General features: G+C 39.2%; 1 protein-coding gene across 1 annotated transcript; it reads left to right on the top strand.

Moving 5' to 3' along the window:
* The first annotated feature begins 3849 nt into the window (after positions 1–3849).
* On the top strand, positions 3850–14349 carry LOC116694651 (ubiquitin-conjugating enzyme E2 H). The gene is made up of 7 exons (XM_032524448.1): positions 3850–4121; positions 7101–7177; positions 7341–7415; positions 7515–7554; positions 7929–7981; positions 10137–10265; positions 11877–14349. The coding sequence occupies exons 1-7, from the start codon at positions 4069–4071 to the stop codon at positions 11999–12001; spliced, it is 552 nt and encodes a 183-aa protein (XP_032380339.1). The 5' UTR covers positions 3850–4068; the 3' UTR covers positions 12002–14349.
* The last annotated feature ends 6960 nt before the right edge of the window (positions 14350–21309 follow it).

The following is a 21309-nucleotide window of genomic DNA, read 5'->3' as shown; positions in this document are numbered from 1 at the left end:
GTCACCAGTAACAGAAGCAATAGACTACTAGAATCAAAAGTAGTCTTTTCAGTAAAATAGAAAAACATAGTGAAAAAGCCTATCATTCCTTAAGTCCAAGGTGATGCCTTCAAATTGCTTGTTTTGTCAAAACAACAGTCTAAAATCCAAAGATATTTTATTTACAATCTAATAAGACAAAGAAAAGCATTAAATTCTCACAAACAATGAGATAGAACTAATGAATAAAATTAACCTAAACAATTAATCAGTGATTGATTATTTATTATTATCTGTTTTATGATAACTGGGCACAACTTATATCTGATATCGGTAAACATCTGGGATTTACAAGGCGTCCTTTAATTAAACAACCCTAAAGTGAATAAAGTGATCAAAGTAATGTAGTATGAAAAGACTTGGTTTTGTCTCTAATATTGCACCATTCTAATATTGCACCAGTTTAGTGTCACAAGACCTTTCTAACTGTCATGTGTCTACTTAATGACTATAACTACTATAGTTAAGTCATTCTCTTACTAAAATGTGTAAAGATTACTTATAACCTGCCAAAAGGCAAAAAAATACCTACTTATTTTTTTATCTTCTGGGACTTTTGTGTGGTTATGTGGTAATCTTGATTTGAAGATCATTGGGATAGGCTGAAAACAGATCAATCCCATGAGAAACTGCTATGGCTTTTTAGACTGAGTGAAAACAAACAAAGTATAACTAAGAATTAATTGTAACCATGAGTTGCATCAGTGATTGTCACAGAGCAGATAATGATCATGAAAAGATTGGATCAAACTATCTAAACCTACTCTTTTGTTTGTATTTTCAATGTTGGTTCTCCTGCCGTTCACACTCTTAACATTACACCAAACCACTCCACAGCAGAAGTGTTTTTGACTGCGTTGTTGTTGATGTTTGACATTTAACGCCCCTGCTGTCAAGACCCTATAGTTGTCACAATAAAACAACTTTTTGTATTTCACTTCTAGCCTGTTTCTGCTGAGATCAATCAAAGTAAGCTCCATGCCATTCACCATGTTCTTTCACAAGTTTCCTTCTGACTTAGAAACGTCACTATTGCCAGGTGGTAAAATGTTAACCAGAGGTTTACAGTGGTCATTTGTCAGATGAAAGAATCTCAGCCTCAGTTAATGTAACATAACCTCTCCAAATAATTCCTATGAAAGCGACTGAATTCCTCTAATTAGACTGAAAGGGAGTAGGCAATGAAGCAGTCTATGAAGTAAGTCAATAATTAAATAAGTAAGTAAAATGTATTTATGTAGCGTTTTCAAAGATAAAAATCACAGTGCTTTACATAAAACATACAGTATGATACATTTTAAAACACAATTGTGCACAGTTAAAATCACAAAGTTAAATGTCACTGACAGTAATGACATTTCTGAACAATGAGCTGCAGCTGTGTTAATGAGATTAAACTGGAGATGAGTTGACAACTTTGGTTCATTCAAGTGACCTAGTTAGATTAGTGGAGGTCATCACTTGATACCATCTCATCCAAAGTGATTAGTTTGACTGGGGGAGGCCCTATATTCAGGAATTTTGTTTGTCCATGAATTTAGAGATTCTGAATGATATTATTTAAATCTGCCATGTAAAATAGGCCTTACAAAGTACTATTTTATATTGATCTGGGAACATAGAAGGCCTATAGTCATTTTCTGGTATTAAATGATGGATCTGACTTGAAATAAGTGTAACTCTGTTTCACAGTCTCATTAACTGGCACCTTTGTCATGTCAATGCAATTTGGTATGGGTTGAGCAATGTGGTGGACAGACGCTGACGAGGGTGACTCCATTACAAATCTGCAATCCCCTGAATACACAAACACAGAAATGTACACACTCCAGTGCACACAAATACTTACAGCATGACAAAGAGCAGAGACACTTCTGGTAACTCAAAAGAAGAGCAGCTGCTGGTGTATACCACTTTATCAAGTAATGATAGGGAACTTACAGTATACAGCTTAATAATATCAAGCCAAGTGGTGCACTCTGTACTACATTTGTTTCTGTCACATGCATGGCTCTCTTCTAGGCTTCACATGGAGGAAAACAAAGGATTTTAACTTGTTGTCATTGTATGACAAGCGAGGGACCTGAAACCAGACCTATGTGACATGGAAAATTTACTTTTCATTAATCTCAAGTGTGTTTTTACATGCCTAAGTGTTTACATATGTACAGTGTAGGGCTGTCACTAACGATTATTTTAATTTTTGATTAATCTGTTGATATTTTCCTTGATTAATCGATTAGTTGTTTGGTCTATTAAATGTCAGAAAATGGTGAAAAATGCCCATTAGTGTGTCCCAAAGCCCAACATGACGTCCTCGGATGTCTTGTTTTGTCCAAAAAAAAAAAAAAATTACATTTAAGAAGCTGGATTTTTTTTTAAACGATAAATTGATTATCAAATTAGTTGGCGATTGATTTAATAGTTGACTACCAATTGACTAATTGATTAATCTCTGATTTACACTCACACACACACTGTTGCAGCTGACCTGAGCTCATTGACTTTAAATCATTATGTTGAACTCATTCTATTAGGAGTAGCCCTAGGAAAATGTGTTTGGATAAAATAGAAGGCAGATTTTTTTCCATCACAAAGACAATAAATTAACAACGTCCTTTGTGTACTTCACGAAGATGGACTACTGTCAAAGCCTATGTTCCTGTGACAGCGATGCTGTTATTGTTTTTACCTTAGGTTTTACCTGTGTGTGTGTGTGTGTGTGTGTGTGTGTGTGTGTGTGTGTGTGTGTGTGTGTGTGTGTGTATATGTGTGTGTCCAAATGGCAAAATGTAGTCCTGGAGACAGAGTGGATTTAGTATTTAACCAGGTATTCATATGTCTGTCTGTCTGAGATTGTGTCACTGTGATAGTGTCACAACAATGCAAGATGCAGTCACGCAACTTTACATGTGGGCAGTTAAGAAGGCTGAAGGCTGAAGTCCGAGTTGTTTGTGGTCCTTTTTTGATCAGTGTAATATTATTCACTAATTTTCACTAGCTTTATCTTTTGAGATGTGTGATGAGAATAAACACTGTGAGTGGGATTGAAAAGGGCTGGATGGAACGTGATTTCTCTTTTTTGTTTTATTGTTCACTTTGGTACACCTGGTCAGTTTGTTTAGTTTTATTCTTTACTCCAGATGGGAACGCATTTAATTGCATATGAATGAAGGGCGATATTAGAAAACGCCTTTAATTATAATACAGTGCAACTGCAGCACAAACGTTATTCTCCAAAATGACCATGAACACACATATATGCTCTCTATATAAATCTTTACTTATCTGAAACAGTTTCAACAAAAAAGCCTGGACATTATAACCTGCATGAACAATGACTGTATTGCAGGAGCTTACTGTTTTGGTTCATTGGTGGGCTACATTAGTTGTAGCTAGGTGTCTTTTATCCCTGTTCTGACTATGGTCCAAGTATTTCTTCACCAAGTAATGTTGGCTATATTTACAAAAATAAAGGCTAAAATAACTCATTAACTGTTCATCTTTATGATTCATATCATTAGTGGACACAGTGCCTGTGAAGAAACACAACTTTGGCCTAAAGTGCGTCTTTCAGCCTTTCGATGCTAATTTCATCATAGATGTAGGCAGGATAGAAAGGCACGCACTTTATCTTTGGGTACTATGACCAGCCTCACCAAAAAACAAGTCAGGAACACATCTAATATTTAAATGTGGACTTCTAACTTTGTAGGAACGATTACAGCTTGTTTATTCACTGTTATAAAATAGCACTCTAATAGTGTAAATTGTGTTCTGTAGAGTGTACGTCTATACCCGAACCCCTCCTCTCCTTAGGCTGGTCACTGGCAGTCTTCAGGACAGGACACAAACACTGAAGATCCACTGAGAGAAAAGTAGGCGATGTTGCAGCAAGGATCTTGTTTGTGGACATTGTGGGAAGGCTGTTGACAAAGTCCAGACGGATTGTAGGTATTTTCAAGCTGGAAAATCGAGGTAGTGTGATCGCCGCAGTATCTTTAGATCACTTCTGAAAGGAATACAAAAATGTCGTCTCCAAGTCCGGGCAAGAGGCGAATGGATACCGACGTGGTGAAACTGTATCCTTTTCTGAACATAAAACAACAAGCCAAAATCAAATAGGCCTGTTTTATAATAATTGTCAGCTATCTAACGTTAGTGTTGATTAAATACAACATTTGTTCCTGATGGCTGATACTAATTTATATTAATGTTGCTACTAGCTCTGTGGTATTAATAGATTCGGTTAAAAGTGTGTAACGCTAAACACGTTGATGTTAATGGATAACGTTAACGTTAGCTCTGTGACTAACGTCAGATTCTGTAGGTTGGCATACGTTAGCTAGCTAGCTAGCTAGCTCACTGTTTAGTTAGTAGAATAGCGAGGAATTTGACCATACGTTTAAGGTTTGTGAACTCGCCTCTTAGCCAGCGTTAGCTTGCTATGTGTTAGCAATGCTCTTGTTTGCATCAACCACGGAATCTTACGCAATGTGCCGTTGTTAGCCTTAGCTCTGAGGCGAAGTTAGCCTGTTGGTCAATAATAAGTGGTCCCACCGGACTGACAACACAATGTGAAGGATTAAAGAATACCGTTTTACATGTTGGAGACGCTGCTTTGGAAAGACATATTTATTTGTTCATGATTTAGTAACGTTAATGTCAAGGCAGCTAGCCGTGTAGCATGCTAACACACAGTGAGAACAAATAAGGTCGATGTAGCGTAACAGAGACGATCTTCGACAAATGCCAGTCCGACTACATTAATTAACGTTTGAGAACACAGGAATTAGATTTTGACATTTTGTGCTTTTTGATTTTTTTCCCAAATACAAACACTAATCTTGCGAATTGCAGAAAACACCAATTGTTTTCAGAGGGAATAATAGTCATAGTCACGGTTGGCGTGTTTACCACAAATTATACAGTAAAGAATAATAAGCCAAAACTATAATTTGATCGAATTTGAATTATGCTAAAAAAGAAGAAAACTAAATGTTACAATGTTAATTACATTTTTTTCTCCCAACAGTCTGATGTTACATGATGTTATCTTTTTTAATTAGTTTACAGCTGGCTGGTGTAGTATTCTTGTAATAAGTAATCGTCGAATGCATATTGTTTTTGTATTATTTCAAATTATTTGCAGTTATCAGCTGAAGTTTGCATGAAAGGATTTCTGACAGCGTGAGCTGAATTGTTTTGTTTTTGTCCTGCAGCTAGATGTTGCTCTCTGATTGGTCAGCCTGTTACCATCCGGAACATGGTGGGAGGGCGGGGCTTCACACACAGCTGATCGAGGAACAACAAGCATGCTTTACGGGGCACATGCAGGGACATGGGCTGGGAACATCCAGTACTGAGCAATGTACTGACGGACAACTAGCGCTCAAACAATAAGATAGTTGTGTAATTCATTAGTCGATCAAAAGAAAATTCTTCCGCTGTTCTTCTACACTTGTTGGTTCCAGTTTCTAAATGTTTCCTGTTTTTTGCAGTTTTTATTTTTTAAACTAAATATTTTGGGAGTTTGGACTTTTGGTCAGTCAAAACAAGTTATTTGAAAATATCACATTAGGGTCTGGGAAATTGTAATGAGGATTTTTCACTATTTCTGACATTTTATAGACTAACCGATTAGTTCATTTACCAGAATTATTTTTAATTTAATTTGAAAATAAAAATAATCATGCTTAAGACTGCTTGTTTAGTGAGTATAGCTTTAGTTATCTATAATTTAGTGTGTTAAGGTTACCATTTTTAAAAACCTTAAACCTCAGATGCTATTAGTGAATAAAAATAGTTTTATGTGCAGAGTATTTAGGTCCCAAGTCATGATTTGTTTTTGGACAGTCACGTCTATAAAAAGATGCAAACAAAGGAAAAGCACTAATAAAGCTTATTGTTTTATTGATGCCATTATTAAGTATGGATGAGAAATATAAGAATAGATAGTGGGGGTCGCCCAGGAAAAACACGTTCGGAAACATCAGTTCTTCCTCTTGCAGTTTCCAATCCTAAATGTAGAACAGTTTAACAGGAGATGCAATACATAGTTTTATGTTGTGTCTTTAAATCAAATATGTTAGATACGTCCAACACATGTACATTAAGCTGGACCAAAAATATAGCCATTAAGTCTACTGCAGATAAGAGAGAAAAGCACATTTCACACATGCTACTGCGTCAAATAAAATTTAGAGCTACTCTTGTCTTCTTGCTCAGTGGTTCGCGAACACTTTTTTTCCACTGAGTGACTAAGCTTTTCAAACCTCTGTTTTACAGTTATTTTGCCTCCTCACAAGCTATCTAGCTGTGTTGTTACTTGTGCTCCAGCAGTTTGGCATTACCTCGATTGTTATTGGTAGAAATGACAGAGGGTTTTCTGAAAGGATGATGAACAGTTCACTTGTGGGGTTTTAGTGGGTTTTTTTCTTCTCCATCTGTCATTGTGTCAGATTCACATAGTCGTTGACTGAATGCGCCCAACCTTTCTGTATTGCTGTCAGACAGTGGGCTTGGTTTTGTGTCTCTTTCTGTCACCACAAGCTGTGATTTTGACACATTCTTCCCACCCAAATCACCTCACATCGTCTCCAGCTGTAGTTACCAGCAAAACGGATACAAATTCACATCAGTCTTCCCCACAGCTCAGCTGGCTGAAGGCAGCACATGAGTGTGTTTTATAGGGAGTAATAGTTTGGGTTGGACACTTGAAGTTTTGCCCCATCCTGTTTGTAAAGAAAAGTGACGGTGGGATCATTAGTATCATCTGTAGTCTTAAGTGCTAGTTGTGATCTTTTCCATGTTTGATAAAGATGATAGCCTGTGCTGAGTGTGAAGTTGTTTTGGTGTCTGTTGGTTGAGTTTGTCCAACACTGCATTAATGATCTCACTGCCATGGCTCACCATCCAATGTTTCACTTCTGCTCGGAGAAGTTCACAGAGAGAGAAAGAGGCACTTTTCAGCCTGTTTTTGATCTATTTCTGTTGAACTTGTGTTTGAATGCTGTGCCTCTCGTATTTCGGGTTCACCTTTTTCCTTAACCAGACGTCAGCATTGAGAGCAAGCATGAGGTCACCATCCTTAGCGGACTGAATGAGTTTGTGGTGAAGTTCCACGGACCACCTGGATGTAGGTTTTTCAAATTGATTCTCCCCTCATTGACCAGCATTTTACCAGCATACTGTACATTTAATCAACATCCAGTGTTACTAAGTTTAAAAATGTAATTTTAACATACTGGATAAAGTTTAGACATGTTTTTCAATTGAGTATATTGTTATTTTCTTTTCAGCGTCGTATGAAGGTGGTGTGTGGAAGGTCAGAGTGGACCTGCCAGATAAATACCCCTTCAAATCACCATCAATAGGTAGGAATTAAGTAGTAGAAGTGTTGTAATGACGCCTTGCAATGTCCATGTTAAATCTTATTCTGCAATGATTAAAACCTGCTTCTTTGTTGTTCACAGGGTTCATGAATAAAATCTTTCATCCCAACATTGATGAAGCGTAAGTGGCGCCTACAGTATTTTAGATATCACTTTGCAGTGATTGTATTGCTTTCTATATATTGCTTTATTCTAATTTAACCAGTTAACATGACAAAGAGTGAATTGATTTTAATAGCAACAACCTTGTGTGTGTGTGTGTGTGGGTGTGGGTGTGGGTGTGTGGGTGTGTGTGTGGGTGTGTAAATCATTTCATAGTTCTAATTGTTGCATGAAGCATATCCTCAATGTTTGGAGTGAAAAAAAGATTCATAGTATTACATTGAGGAGAAGCTGATGTTTTGTTTTCCGTTCAGGTCACCCAACCCCCCTGCTTTGCTTGGACAACCTCCGCTGGGCGATTATGTTATTCTCAAAGTGTTGTTTCTTTTTCAGGTCAGGAACCGTGTGTTTAGATGTCATTAACCAGACATGGACAGCTCTCTACGGTAAGTCACAGCCACAGTTCTCATTGTGACAGCTTTATGTAGTTTCCGTGGTTACTTGGATTAACTGACTTACTGTAATAACCAATAAAAAAAGACACAAAGCGAGCAGCTTAAACCTGTACAGTGCTGCTTTAAGCAGTTTAATCGTCTTACAATTTAGTGATAACTGCTGCCTGTATCGAGGTCGTGCATTGAGCACTGATAGATAAGAAGTTCCTGAAGCTGAAAGGAACCTGATAAACATGCTCATCTGGAGGGTATTTTTCTCACTTTGTTAATTTTACTATGAATGTAACACTCTTGGCTACCTCTATCTAATAGTGTCCAGATTTAAGTTTACATTGGAGTCATTGGGCTTTTAACTCCTAGTTCATTTGATCAAGTTGTGAGTCGTATTGAAAAGTTATCTCAACAGTACGTTACTGTTTCAAAAAGTGACTTAAAATTCTCATATTATGCACATTTTCAGGTTCATTATTGTATTTTAGAGGTTGTACCAGAATAGGTTTACATAGTTTGATTTTCAAAAAACACCATATTGTTGTTGTACTGCACATTGCTGCAGCTCCTCTTTTCACCCTGTGTGTTGAGCTCTCCATTTAACCTACAGAGTGAGGCATCTCACTTCTGTTCCATCTTTGTTGGGAGTTGCACATGCGTAGTAGCTAGGGAAGGACAACCAGACAGTCAGAAGCAAAGTATGAGGGCGTGCCATGCTAGCAGCTAGCAGCTAGGCTAGCATTATAACCTGTGTTACAACGTTCATCACGGGACAAAGGCTGGACTACAATAGAGCTGTTTGGTGTAGCTGTTTTCTGTTGGAGATGATAACTGCCTTTTGGGGTGAATTTTCACTTTGTAAACCTATAAAGATAAATAACACAAAAGGAAGGGCAAAAAGCATAATATGAACACTTTAATGGAAATAGTTTTAAAATTAAACACCATCTTTGTTTTAACGATAGAGAGCGTAAGAGGTGTGAGATTTATCACAGCTGAAGAGGGACAACTATGTTGATTTGTTTCTCTCAGCTAGACGTTTGTTGTGCATGTGAAAACACCTTGATAGGTGGTTGCGTATTTTGCTGGGGCGGTGTGACACCGGTATAATGAGCAGTTAGGGCAGATGATAATCTTTAGCTCTGATGACTAACAGACTGAACAAATGCAAGAATGCAGTAGATAATCTTGTTTAAACCTTGATTGAGGTATCATCATGATTTTGAAAACCATATCATTATATTATTGAATGTAGTGAGTTTCAAAATATGTCACTTATATTTATCCCTAACAAAATCCAGTACTTGTATAATTTATACTTTGAATTGATCCCAGAGGGGAATTAAACAATAAAAAAGTCACTCTGTTGTTATAACACACTACACTGAAATACACAAAAACACATGCACAAATGGAGGGATGTCAGAGTGAAGGGGCAGGCTGCGACGGCTGGCGCCCCAAACGGACCAACTACCAGTCCACACTCTGTACGGGGTCTTGAACCAGCGCCCCTCCGGTTCCCAACCTAACTCCCTACGGACTGCACTACTGCCACCCCTTATTATTAACTATATATCGGAAAGTTGTTTGAGGCTGACAAAAAGGTCATCCTCAGCTGGAGCTGTTGACGGTTTATTCACATACACAAAAATGATGGTAAAATCTTCATATTGCCTATATTCCCGTTTGCAGGTGACATACACTCAATATAGTGCCTGAACACATCCTGTGTAGACGGTGCCCTGAAGCTGCTGCTCTGCTAAAGTGCTGCTACGCTTCCTGTATAGACAGTGTTCCATGTAATCTGTTGTAATTCTTTTTGCTACATTACAGTGTGTGTATGTATATATGTATATATATATATATATATATACAGACAGACAGCAGTGTTGAAGTTGCTACAGATGACAGTGAAATTAGTCCAGTAACTTGTCTGTCTTTACTCACACTTTTAAGTGCTGTAATTGAAAACTTCTGACCAAAAACCAATACAACTTTACAGTCGTACAGCTGTTTGACTTGAACATTTTCATTGCAAGAGAGACCTCTACTGGATCATGTCATGTTGTAGCTACACACATGACTCAGTTTCATTGTATATTTCAATCTAGCTTTGTTCTCTGTACTGACTGATCTTTCTCCCCACATCCGCCAGACCTCACCAACATCTTTGAGTCGTTCCTCCCTCAGCTGCTCGCCTACCCCAACCCCATCGATCCTCTGAACGGGGATGCAGCTGCCATGTACTTACACCGGCCGGAGGATTATAAACACAAGATCAAAGGTAGCACACCAGGGTTTAACGTTGAAAATCTGAAGTGGATGAGAGGTTGAGATACAAAAAAACGTATATAGTTAGTGGTTAGTATGCCTGTTTACTCTGTATTTCTGCATTTAGGGGCTATGCAATTTCTTTAACAAGATCTTGTGCAATTCCAGAATGTAACTGTGATTTTTCCAAGGAGCTTCTGTAGCTTCTTAAGTTAAAAGGATTCAACACACGTTGTTCAAGTCCAAACATACTCATAGGTCATGTCATGTCAGTACATGGTTGCGACTTGCAATTCAAATTCAGAGTTTGTATTTCCAGTAGTTTAGATCATAGAACAGACCACATTATTATTAATACTGCAGAAGCTATGTGTGCATGTGAATATTAATTACAGGTTATATTTTAACAAAAGTATTAATTTTACTCATTTTTAATTAGTAAATTTCATTTGCTGAGGACTAAGGATTTGTGAAATTATCAGCTGACTAAATGATTTCGAGCTTTAGTGCGTAACTTCTTTATAATAATGAGCATTCGTTACATTCAAGCCATTGCCAAATGAGTTGCTACGAAGCTAATTACAACGATCAGCTCCACACAACTCTCTCTGTATTTCTCAGTATGGCTCTGTTCAGAAGATAGTGGGGTTTGGCAATTTCCCTGCACAGAAACTCGAGTGATGATAATTACTTTTTCAGAAGAGTTCATCATGTTTTTTTTCAATCCTCCGTGTCCTCCTTGGCTACGTAGCAACTGCGTGGCGAAGGGGCGGGGGTGATGCGCGTTCACCGAAAGCTTGTATTATGTGGACGTGCCGACCATTTTGTTGTGATTACTTAGAATTCCTCATGGGGGAGACAGAAACTACGCACTATAGCTTTAAACTCAATATCCACACACTCGCTTGTTCTGGGCGGTGCCATGTGTGCCCTATGATTTGTAATATGATATGATATAAAACAATTTATACCATGATGATGGCAATATTCTGACTTGTTTGTAACTTGTACAATTACTTGTAATGGAATTTGGCAACTGATGTACACTTAATTGTACTATTAAAATCTGAATCTTTATAAAATTATTTTCTGTATGAAAACAATGTTTGGCTTTTAAAAAGTATTTTTCCAAAATTGAGTCTTGAAAAGATGGGCGTCGTCTTCTAATCAGGGTTGTCTTATATTCCGACCGGTGTGTGTGTGTGTGTGTGTGTGTCTGTGTGTCTGTGTGTCTGTGTCAAACATGAAAATGAATTTGTGATATTTCGAAATTTATTTTGTTATTTTTATGCCCTAATTAAAATGTGCGTAAAAACTGGTCGATGAAAACGCACTTTGTATCACATGTACTGTACTTCATCAACAGGTTAAGTTTGCTTAGTCGTCATGAAAATGTAGGTGTCCAAACTTTTCCATATAAGGACTTAAGTTAAAGGACATAAAGTTCATTTTAAGAGATTAATTCCGGAGATAGTCCGATGATAACTCAGTCTGCTGATGAAGACCGTGTGAGACTTTTGGACCTTGAGTTGAGATTGTTTTATTAAATGGTAAAAGCTTTTTTTTCTCCAAAGGCTATACACTGTGACTGCAATTGATCAAGAGCCTTATGTGTCTTTTTCAGAGTACATCCAGAAGTATGCCACAGAGGAGGCTCTAAAGGAGCAGGAGGAGGGAGGAGGCGACTCCTCCTCCGAGAGCTCCATGTCAGACTTTTCGGAGGACGAGGCTCAGGACATGGAGTTGTAGTGAACGGGGAGATCCTGCCCCCTTCGCCTCACAGCAGACAGTCGTTTCCTAAAGAGCAGAAACTCAGTACTATATTCGTATTTAAACAAGACAGTTTTTTACAGCAACACAAGGATTTTTATTGCTACACAAGGATTTGCAGTATGATATTGCAGAATATTAACCCTTACTACTTTCACCCTCCTCTTCGCCCTCGAGAGCCTGTTTAGATCAGAAAGGAGTGCATCATTCATTTCCACGATCTTTTGGTGGCTTCAATCAAGGCTTTCACACTGCTTGTCTAGGCTGAGGACAGAGGACTGACATAACATGCTCAAGTTCTTTTGTTGTTGTTGTCTTTATTAAACGTTTTACTGCATCATCGGCCATTTTTCCGTCGCAGACAGGACTGCAGGATGACAATCCACCATTTCTGAGCGGTCTCAACTGCAAAATTAGAAGGGCGTGGATTTCCCTTTTCATCTTTAATTTTGACTCTGCCCCTCCCCAAGGAGTTGCCATTACAATCATCACTTCAGAGGAGCTGAAGACCAGAGAACCACAGTGCGGTCATGTGTTGATCGTGTACAGACTGGTGTGGCTGCAGACGTCCTCTCTGTCAGAACTGCCCTCTGTGCAATCCTGCTGACACGTCACACACACCATCAAACAACCAACGCATTAACCACCACAACGCTACAGCGTGTGTGCCCGTGCGGGCGTGTGTGGGTGGGGGGCATGAATCCAGGGAGAATCATAGCTTTTTGAAAACCTGTGTTTTACTGACCCCTGAGCAGAAATCATAAGAGAAGGCTCAACATTCTGATGCTTTTCCTCTTAAACACCCATCTCCTCCTCTTCCTCTCCGTTTTAGGAAAGTGTTTGTCATTCTCTGATTATCTTTGTATATTGTGGCATGACACAGAAGTAAAGTTGTGTAGGGCTTTGTGGAGCTGTAGAAATGGGGGAGGACGCCCCGTGCGCAGGGCCTCTGTGGGCCGGGTGGGGTTTGGTGGTGATTATCCAGGTCCTTGTTGAATTATTGACTTATTAACTTTGCCTATTGCTTGTGTTGAACTATATTAGGTGTTTGACTTGCGTAGGGATAGTTAGTTTTTTTCTTTGCGGGTGGTGACTCCAATCGTAATGTATTGTTTAATACTTCTATAACACACTAGTTAAAAGACTAATTGTCCTGTAAAGATGGAGGAGATTTAATATTTGTCTGTGGGTTGACTCCCCACCTGCACCCCATTCTTAAGCAAATGTGTCCCATCAAAGAAGATTTACGTTGTCAGACAGAAGTGCTCTTTGTTTCAGCCGTTCAACACTGTCACATTTACTTTTTCATGCTGTTGATGGCCTTTTTTCCAAAAGGGTGGTCCCAAAATCTATTGTGTCTACAAGTTTAGTTTCATATATATCCCCCCAAAAAACAAGGAAATCCTCCTCAGACTGGGTTTGGTGATAGCCAGTTTTCACTAAGGTTAAGTGAGAAAATAATAAATAATATTCCTCAAAGTGTCAAACTCCAGAGTGGCAGTCTCGGAGTAGTTCAAAATAAAATTTGGGCACAGATTTATAAAAAGTATTGTAATTCAGTTAAAAAAAAGTTTAGATCTGGTTTAACCCTGTAGAGGTCACACGCTTGTTTGCGCCTGTGAGGAGGAGGTGTAACCAGAGCAATTGACAATTTACTGTAAAATTTCATGATGGTACACTGGCATGTGTTTCAGCACAGGCTTGAAGCATGTTTGTAACAAGCATTCATCACATTGCAGTTTGTATTATGTGTTATTTCTGGAAGGAAACAAAAATCTGAATCGTAGTTCATCACCATTAAAATGGTCTATTTCTTATTGTTTGGAGAGAAATTGATTATAATTAAAAAGTGTAATTAATGATCCCTTTTATATTTTTTTTTAAATGATATGAGCTGTCTTGCCAGAGGGTTAACCTTCATTTGAGAATGAACATAGGTTGGTAAAACTAGCATTTCACAGTATTTTTGACATGGCATAAAAAATGTATTTGTTAAACAGCCTAGTTAAAATGGCTCTAGTTAGCCTCGGTAACCAAATATGTGTTGGTGTAGATCTTAGGACTACATGATGTCACAGTCATTTGTCATTTGCAACAACAAAAAACAAACCACTGTCCACCTGGGTCATCTGGATTTACGGTGTATTGTCTTTTTTTTTATTTTTTATTTGAGACACATATATTTGATGCCTATAATTTGTTTTAATGTTCTTATTTTTGTCTTTTACGCCCTATCTCCAAGATACAAGCTGAGATATCCCTGACTTTTTAAGAGCAAAAAAAGTAATAAATGTGCTTCCCTTGTAACTTGAAGAAAGAAATAAACACATAAAAGTGTTTGTGTATGTGTGTGTATGCGCGCGCGCCCGCCCATGTGCGTGTGCACATTTGCCATTTATTCTCATGATATCCATCACATATAAATTAGTTATTCAAGTGGTTTCATTGGTTGAACCTAATTGTCACAGGGATTGGGACAAGTCACACACAGGGCGTAAGATTAAAATGGAGACATTCTTGGGACATTTGGGAGATCTACACAGACTGAATGGTTGTAGGGCTTCCTCTGTCCACTAGATGGCAGTCCTACTGTTTGTCTTTTAGATTATTACAGACTGTAGAAGTCTTTGATCTCACTGAATGAAGAGGAGGTCCACTAATAAAGTTAGACAATTATTAAACTTCTTCATTTTTTAAGACCTGCAACTTTATTCTTTAAACATTGTTTATATGTTACATATAAGTAGGAAAAAAAAACCTACATATTAATTGCGTAAATGTTTTTTGATCTCAATGTGTAGGAAATGATATACTGTATGTTCACCCTCTACATTTTCATGTACACGTCATTAATAGCATCACCTGTGCTTTTCCTACCATGACCAGTCAAAAGGTCTGCTGAGGTAAAGGCCTGTTGGTGAGAGCTGAGTTTGTCTGTTAGTCCGTTTCTTCCAGGAAAAGAATAATGACAAGGTAGGCCTAGTGCCAATAAACATTCATGGTAATCAAAATTTTGACATTTTATCTCACGTTTTTTTAAAATTATGGTTTACCTTAAGCATTTTTATTTAATCCTGCAATTTTGTAAATCTATTTAATTTCTTATCCCCATGATGTGCTATTGTTTTATAATGTGTTACTGGTTTCAGATATGGATCGTCTTAAATAAGTAAATGAATGAAGGTGGTCGTGCACGTTGAGCTGCTTGAGTATGACGCTCTTCAGCAGACAGGCTGGCAGCTTATAATGATCTTATGAAATATTCATTGGTGTGTGGCTCTCTCTGAGCATTTTCAGGTTTCTTGTTTCAACATCAGTTTAATTTGGCTGGTTGACACGGAGGGTAACGACGATGCTTTTGACCATTGTGCTTATTTTTCCAGAAACCTTAGAGGACTTCAATGCGACAGTATTTTGGATGACCAGCTCCTATGAGAGTGATAGTAAATGATCAGAAATTAATTTTCCTCATAGAGCCTATATTTGCTTTTCTGTTGTGGAGCTCAGATTAGGAGAAGAAACAATGAGTAAAATCCCAGAAAATTGATTTTGATGAAAGAGTTTAATACTGAACATCGTGTTATCAATGCAGAAGCATTTATGGTTGAGGTAAAGATAGTTTCAATGCTATTTGTGGGGGTTAAAACTGGTGTGGTGTTACTTTTTAAAAAGATCAAGAACTGCATATCGCGCAATGATGAGTTTCATAAGTCGTAAAACAGAGGCATCACTTTTTTTATATTATTTTAATATAGTGAAACCGGTGACGAGTGAAGTTATTTCAGCGTAACGCGAGCAGCGCTGTGCAGAGGGCGATGAGACGCGGCTGGCCGGCTGCGCCTCCTTCATAATGTATGGAGAGGACAAAGGCTGCACGGGTGGATTTCAGCGTCAACTTTGAAAGAGCCGTAACCCAAACCTGTCCTATCCCACTCTGACGGATTCACATCAGCTGAAAGGATGATGCATCTTTTTCCACCTGCAATCTGTTTAATAATCACCAACAGCAGGTAAATGAGCCCTGCAGGGACCTGTGGGTGCCCGTATATAACGAGGAGCAGAGGAGGCCAGGAGAAACTTTGAGTCCCGTGCAGGGATGAGACAGAGCGGAGCTTCAGGCCTGGCTGCAGCAGAGTGCCACACCCGGTGGATGCTGGTAGGTCTGCTGCCTGGTGGCAAACATCAGGGGTTTATTATGTACCGCGTTAAATGAATGTGAAGTTTGCAGTTTTTTCGCATGGAAAAAAAAAAGTCAATTAGGCTAGATAAATTAGCGTACATCATTATGATTGGCGTCGATCTGCTTTATTTCCGTCTTGTATGGCTTGCGTTTTTACTTTAGTGTTAACTTTAATGCTTTTTGTGTGACCCTAATCTTACTTTTGTTTGACGTACACCAAACTATTGTATTACCAATCACCCGGTTTTCCAGCATCCCCCATCCCCGCCACTGCAGTGCGCGTCCTGTGCGTAAAAGGCGCAGAGGAAATGCGCGGTAGGTCTGTCTGGAAGCAGCATAAGGAGTGGGAGGAGGGCAGCGTGGATTACTATACTGCCAGTGGGTTAAGATGCTTAGCAACTAATTACCTGTGTACTAAAATCCCCTGCCATACAGCCCAATCAAGCAGTGAGAGACGGAGACATGGAGAGTTCAATGACACAGTGTGGACCAGCGGACTAAAGAACTACCCCCAAAAAATCCACTCTCCTCCATCAGGCCAGTTCATCATGCTGAAGATCACCAGGCTTTTTTTCTCATCTTTGATACAATTAAATAGCTGTCTGGTTGTGAAGATTTCACTACTGGGTACTTTAGGAGGCTTGGCTCAAAAATAGGTTTCTTCTTGTGTTTTTACAAGTAAAATGTTGTTGTGTGCATTGAGGACATCGGATCATCTTTATAAGGTAAGAATCCAACCATCCACAGGCCTCCGCAATATGCGTAGCAAGATCCTGCGTATCGTTTTGGTAAATGCATGCAATCCCTTCCAACGTTAGAGGAATCAGACGAGAGATTATAAAGAGTAGTATAAATAGTGAAGTAGTAGGTATTTATGACCTTTAGCTGGCCTGTTAATCACCACAAGGTACAACAACTAATAATTGATCTTTGAAAATGAGGAGTTAATGCTTTTGTTTTCTGCAAAAGAACTTTAGACTACTCCTAATTTCATGACGTGAAGATTTCAGGAAGCGAAGAGGTTATTACACAATGTTTTTATCCTCCATTGCAGCCTAGATGGGACTTGACTCTTTTGAAGGAGATGCGTAATATTGTTCTTATTGCTCTATCAGTATATGAGGAGCAACTAAACCAGCAACTCCAGGAGATTTGTTTATGTTTCTCTCTCTCTCTCTCTCTCTCTCTCTCTCTCTCTCAAGCTTTTTACTTTATTGATCTCTCCCGGAAACGGGAAGATGAGCCCTGCTTTGGGACCCATTTGGAGCATCTCAAAAATCACTTAGCGCATCATTCCCTACAGCCAAAATCAATCTGAGCAGCAGACCTCCATCAGGATCAAGAGGGATCTCATCGTGGAAGCCTGAAATGTCCGAAAAGCTAATCCTATAATAACGTTCAGAAGGATATAAATGCACGCTAATTTCTGTGAGGATTTTTTTTTTTACAGAAACTGGGTGACTAAGCACCACTACAGGCCTGTCTGTCCCAGTAGCAGATGGCATAGATGGATTTACTCCCCATTCTGTGTGGTGGACAAAACAGAGATGAGTGAAGGACGCCATTGATTCTGATACTGTCTGCTTATTTCCACTCTGCACAGGACTGTAAAGACAATATTTTTCAAACTTCCAAGAGGTCAGCAGACGTTTTACAGGCAGACATAAAAATCAAACCTGAGCACGAAGCAGCACACAAGATGTCAGGATTCACATATGAAGGAAAAAATGGTCAGGTTTTAAGACCATTCAATGTAGCCTGATGTGGGACAACACTTATATTTCCTCCTGTTCTGTGTATGGCACTGGTAGAATTCACTGTCACAGCCTACTATCAGTGATTTACCATAGGGCCATAAACAGAGTAGAGACATAACCACACTAACTTCGTCCATGTGCCCATCTGCTTTAATTGAAATACCAGTAAACAGGTCATCCTAACCAAATGGCATTGCTCATCTTCTTTGCCCATTTTGGCACTAGCACATTTTTGCTTTGTTTCTCATTGTTTGAGCAATCATGTGTAGTGCCAATATAGGACAAGACAGACACTCAGCTGTTCATAAATATTCTGTTGTGAGAGAGAAACACAGAGAGAGGAGAAGGAAGGATGGGGAATAAACTATGGATCTAATCGACTCAGATATCACTGGTTACCATGGAGGCTCATGCTCCATCTCTGAGACGCTGTCCTGTGTAACCTGAACTCGAATCGTCACTCAGATCTGGTGGCTGTGACGGGTGCCCTCTCCCACAGTGTTTGGCAATGGTAGAACTCACTCTGGTGGGCTGGAAGGAACCGGTGGTTCTAGACTTGCCAACAACTGACTGAGAGCTTTAACCTGCCGTCCACCATCCCAGGACTCATTACAGGAGGAGGATTATTTTATGTTTAGGACTGTGTGTTAGACAGATCAAAGCTTCCATTTTAATCACAAAAGGGTGGCAGGTTTAGAGTGAGGGCGTGGTTGTTGGGTGTGTGAGTGACTGCAGGCGGAGCAGTGAGGGGTTCAAATTGAGCTTCCCCTCCTGAGCGTTCTTGCAGTCTCAGAACACCATAGAAACTTCGCAAGGACACAGCAAATTCACCTTTCTTTGAAGAACAACCACAGAACAAGCCACATAAAAAAATCCAACACAAGTCCAGAAAGTGAGTTGGTTTGGAAAACACCCCTAGAGGTTATAAATGCTTTGTCCTCCCCCAGATGCATGATGTCCCCTTGGGGTCGACTTGGCCACACTTAGCTGATCATGACATCAAAATGTAATCTTCGACTTCAAACATTGAGGGTATGAACCAAAGGATTCTTTTAACTATTGGACCATAACACATACATCCATACACGGGCCATTAAGCATCAGGTTGACTGCCCCGGTCAATAAATCAATGGTGTTCACGTGTTTGGCTGTGAAACCAGCAGCTGAAGGCCTGTAGTAGTAGTAAATCCTCAATGGTTGGTGCTAGCTAGCTAGCTAGCTAGCTTATGGTGCAACCTGATCCTGTGCAGTCATTAAAGGTTTGAGATAAGGTGCTGCAGAGGTACATTAGACCTCAGTATTTCTAAAATCCTGGCTACGGCCCTGGAACTTTATTTTACATCTTATTAAAGAAGCCAAGATATCCAAAGATGCTAAATATATCTGGCAGAATTACACTAATGTGTGCATAAAATGATGCATTAAAACATGTGCAATCGGTCTGTTGATGTAATGCAGGCTTTAAAATTGAAATATTTCCCTCATAAGTACAATAGCTTAACTGCAGCAAGTATATGATATAGTGTATGTGATCTCAGTGTAATTACCAAATATTAGGAAACTTCAAGGGGATTATTGAGAGCCCCACGTTTAAAAGTATGACAATAAAAAGAGAAATGGAGGCCAGAGGGAGAACAGAAAGGAGGGATAGATGGAGAAACTGACAGTATATTCAAACAAAGACAATACACACCACTGGTATTTCAGTGTCTGTGTTCGTTTGGTGGGACTGAGCAGTCAGAGCGATCAGCGGCTGATAAGTGTTCATCATGTTTCATATAAATGCCGTGAGAGTCCATTATGGTTGTCTGCAGAGGATGTTAGGTTAAGTGGTGCCAGCGGCCGCACAGAGAGGAAGGAGGGAGGCCGACACGCTGACAGCTGGTACGAGTGATTAGTACCATGTAGTGATGCAGGGAAGGCATCAAAGCTCTTTAGGGAGAATCCCTCCCTAAGGAGGCAAACACACACACACACACACACACACACACACGGAATCCTGATACACGCAACTTCCTGGTAGCTAAAACTGCCTTTAAACTGAGTACACAGGTTCAACAGCATACAGGCTGCACAGGCCATCTGTCATTCACAGAGGCATCACCAACCAATGGATTATCAGCAGCTCTAACACACACACACACACACACAACACACACACACACACACACACACACACACACACACACACACACACACACACACACACACACACACACACACACACACACACACACACACTATGGGACACTGGTAATACAGGAGAATGAGTAGTGTTATTCAATTACATTGGGTGTGGAAGTCAATGAATTTCCTCATTAATCTCTTACACTAATGGCTGTGTAATTGCTCTGGTCTCAGCTGTCCTTTTGTACTGTGGGGTAATTTATTGTTGTATTAAAGGTTTTTTTACACAAATCTCAACATCGCAGTGACTGTCAATTTATTTAGCATGTAGAAGAATACATAGAACACATGAAATGCTTCAAAAAGGTGATGGACTGTCGCCACACTAACAATTTATTGGTGGACTGATCCAGTTATTGTCACTGCAGTAAGATAAAATGTTTGAGCTTAGTTAGTTAAATAATATGTTTCAGTTGTCAGACAGTGGAAGAAGGAGGATGAGAGACCAGTTGCAGTTGCACTAGTGTTGCCCTCTTGCAGCATTAGTGACTGACCTTTATTCTGCTGCCCCAAAGACACACAGTGTACAGTTCACTAAGGATCTTCAGCCGGGCCATTCCTTGGTACACACACAAAAACACCGGTAGTCGCTGGATTACAGTAATCCAGGAACAGGGGGTTATTTATAGGACTTCATGATCAGAGACAGATAGGATGCAACAATCGAGGAAAACAGATAACGATTGCCATATGACTGGCTGGATTTGTTTGGAACACGGTCGATTACGCAGCATCTAGCAGGAACCAAAACTACTTTAGGAGGTTAATTCAGCAAGTAAAGCTACTGCAAGTATTACATTATTTAGTTTGGAAATATAACTTTGCCCCAAAGCTATTTGAAATCAAATAAAAGTAAATACAAAAAAACGTATGGTTCATTTGAACAAGTAAATAACTGAGTTAAAACAAATATTGTTTGCAGTGGCCTCATAACTGCAAGTGGTTGAGATAAAATAAACAAATGGAACTAAGAGTTGTAATTAATAGCCTAGTTTTTGTCGAGACAGAGGACGCCACACATGACAAAGTGGAACAGGCAGACACTCACAAACTCGACAAACCTTTTTTAAAAGGCTTTGTCTGAAAAGAGGAACAAATTACTGGGTATGAAAACAGACAAACTAAATTGAAAGGATGATCACTATCAATACCAAAGGCAGTGA

The sequence above is a fragment of the Etheostoma spectabile genome, chromosome 8 (genome assembly GCF_008692095.1).
Source record: "Etheostoma spectabile isolate EspeVRDwgs_2016 chromosome 8, UIUC_Espe_1.0, whole genome shotgun sequence".
NCBI classification, from domain to species: domain Eukaryota; kingdom Metazoa; phylum Chordata; class Actinopteri; order Perciformes; family Percidae; genus Etheostoma; species Etheostoma spectabile.
The sequence above is the reverse complement of the archived record's forward strand: the minus strand, read 5'-3'. Positions and strand labels throughout refer to the sequence as shown.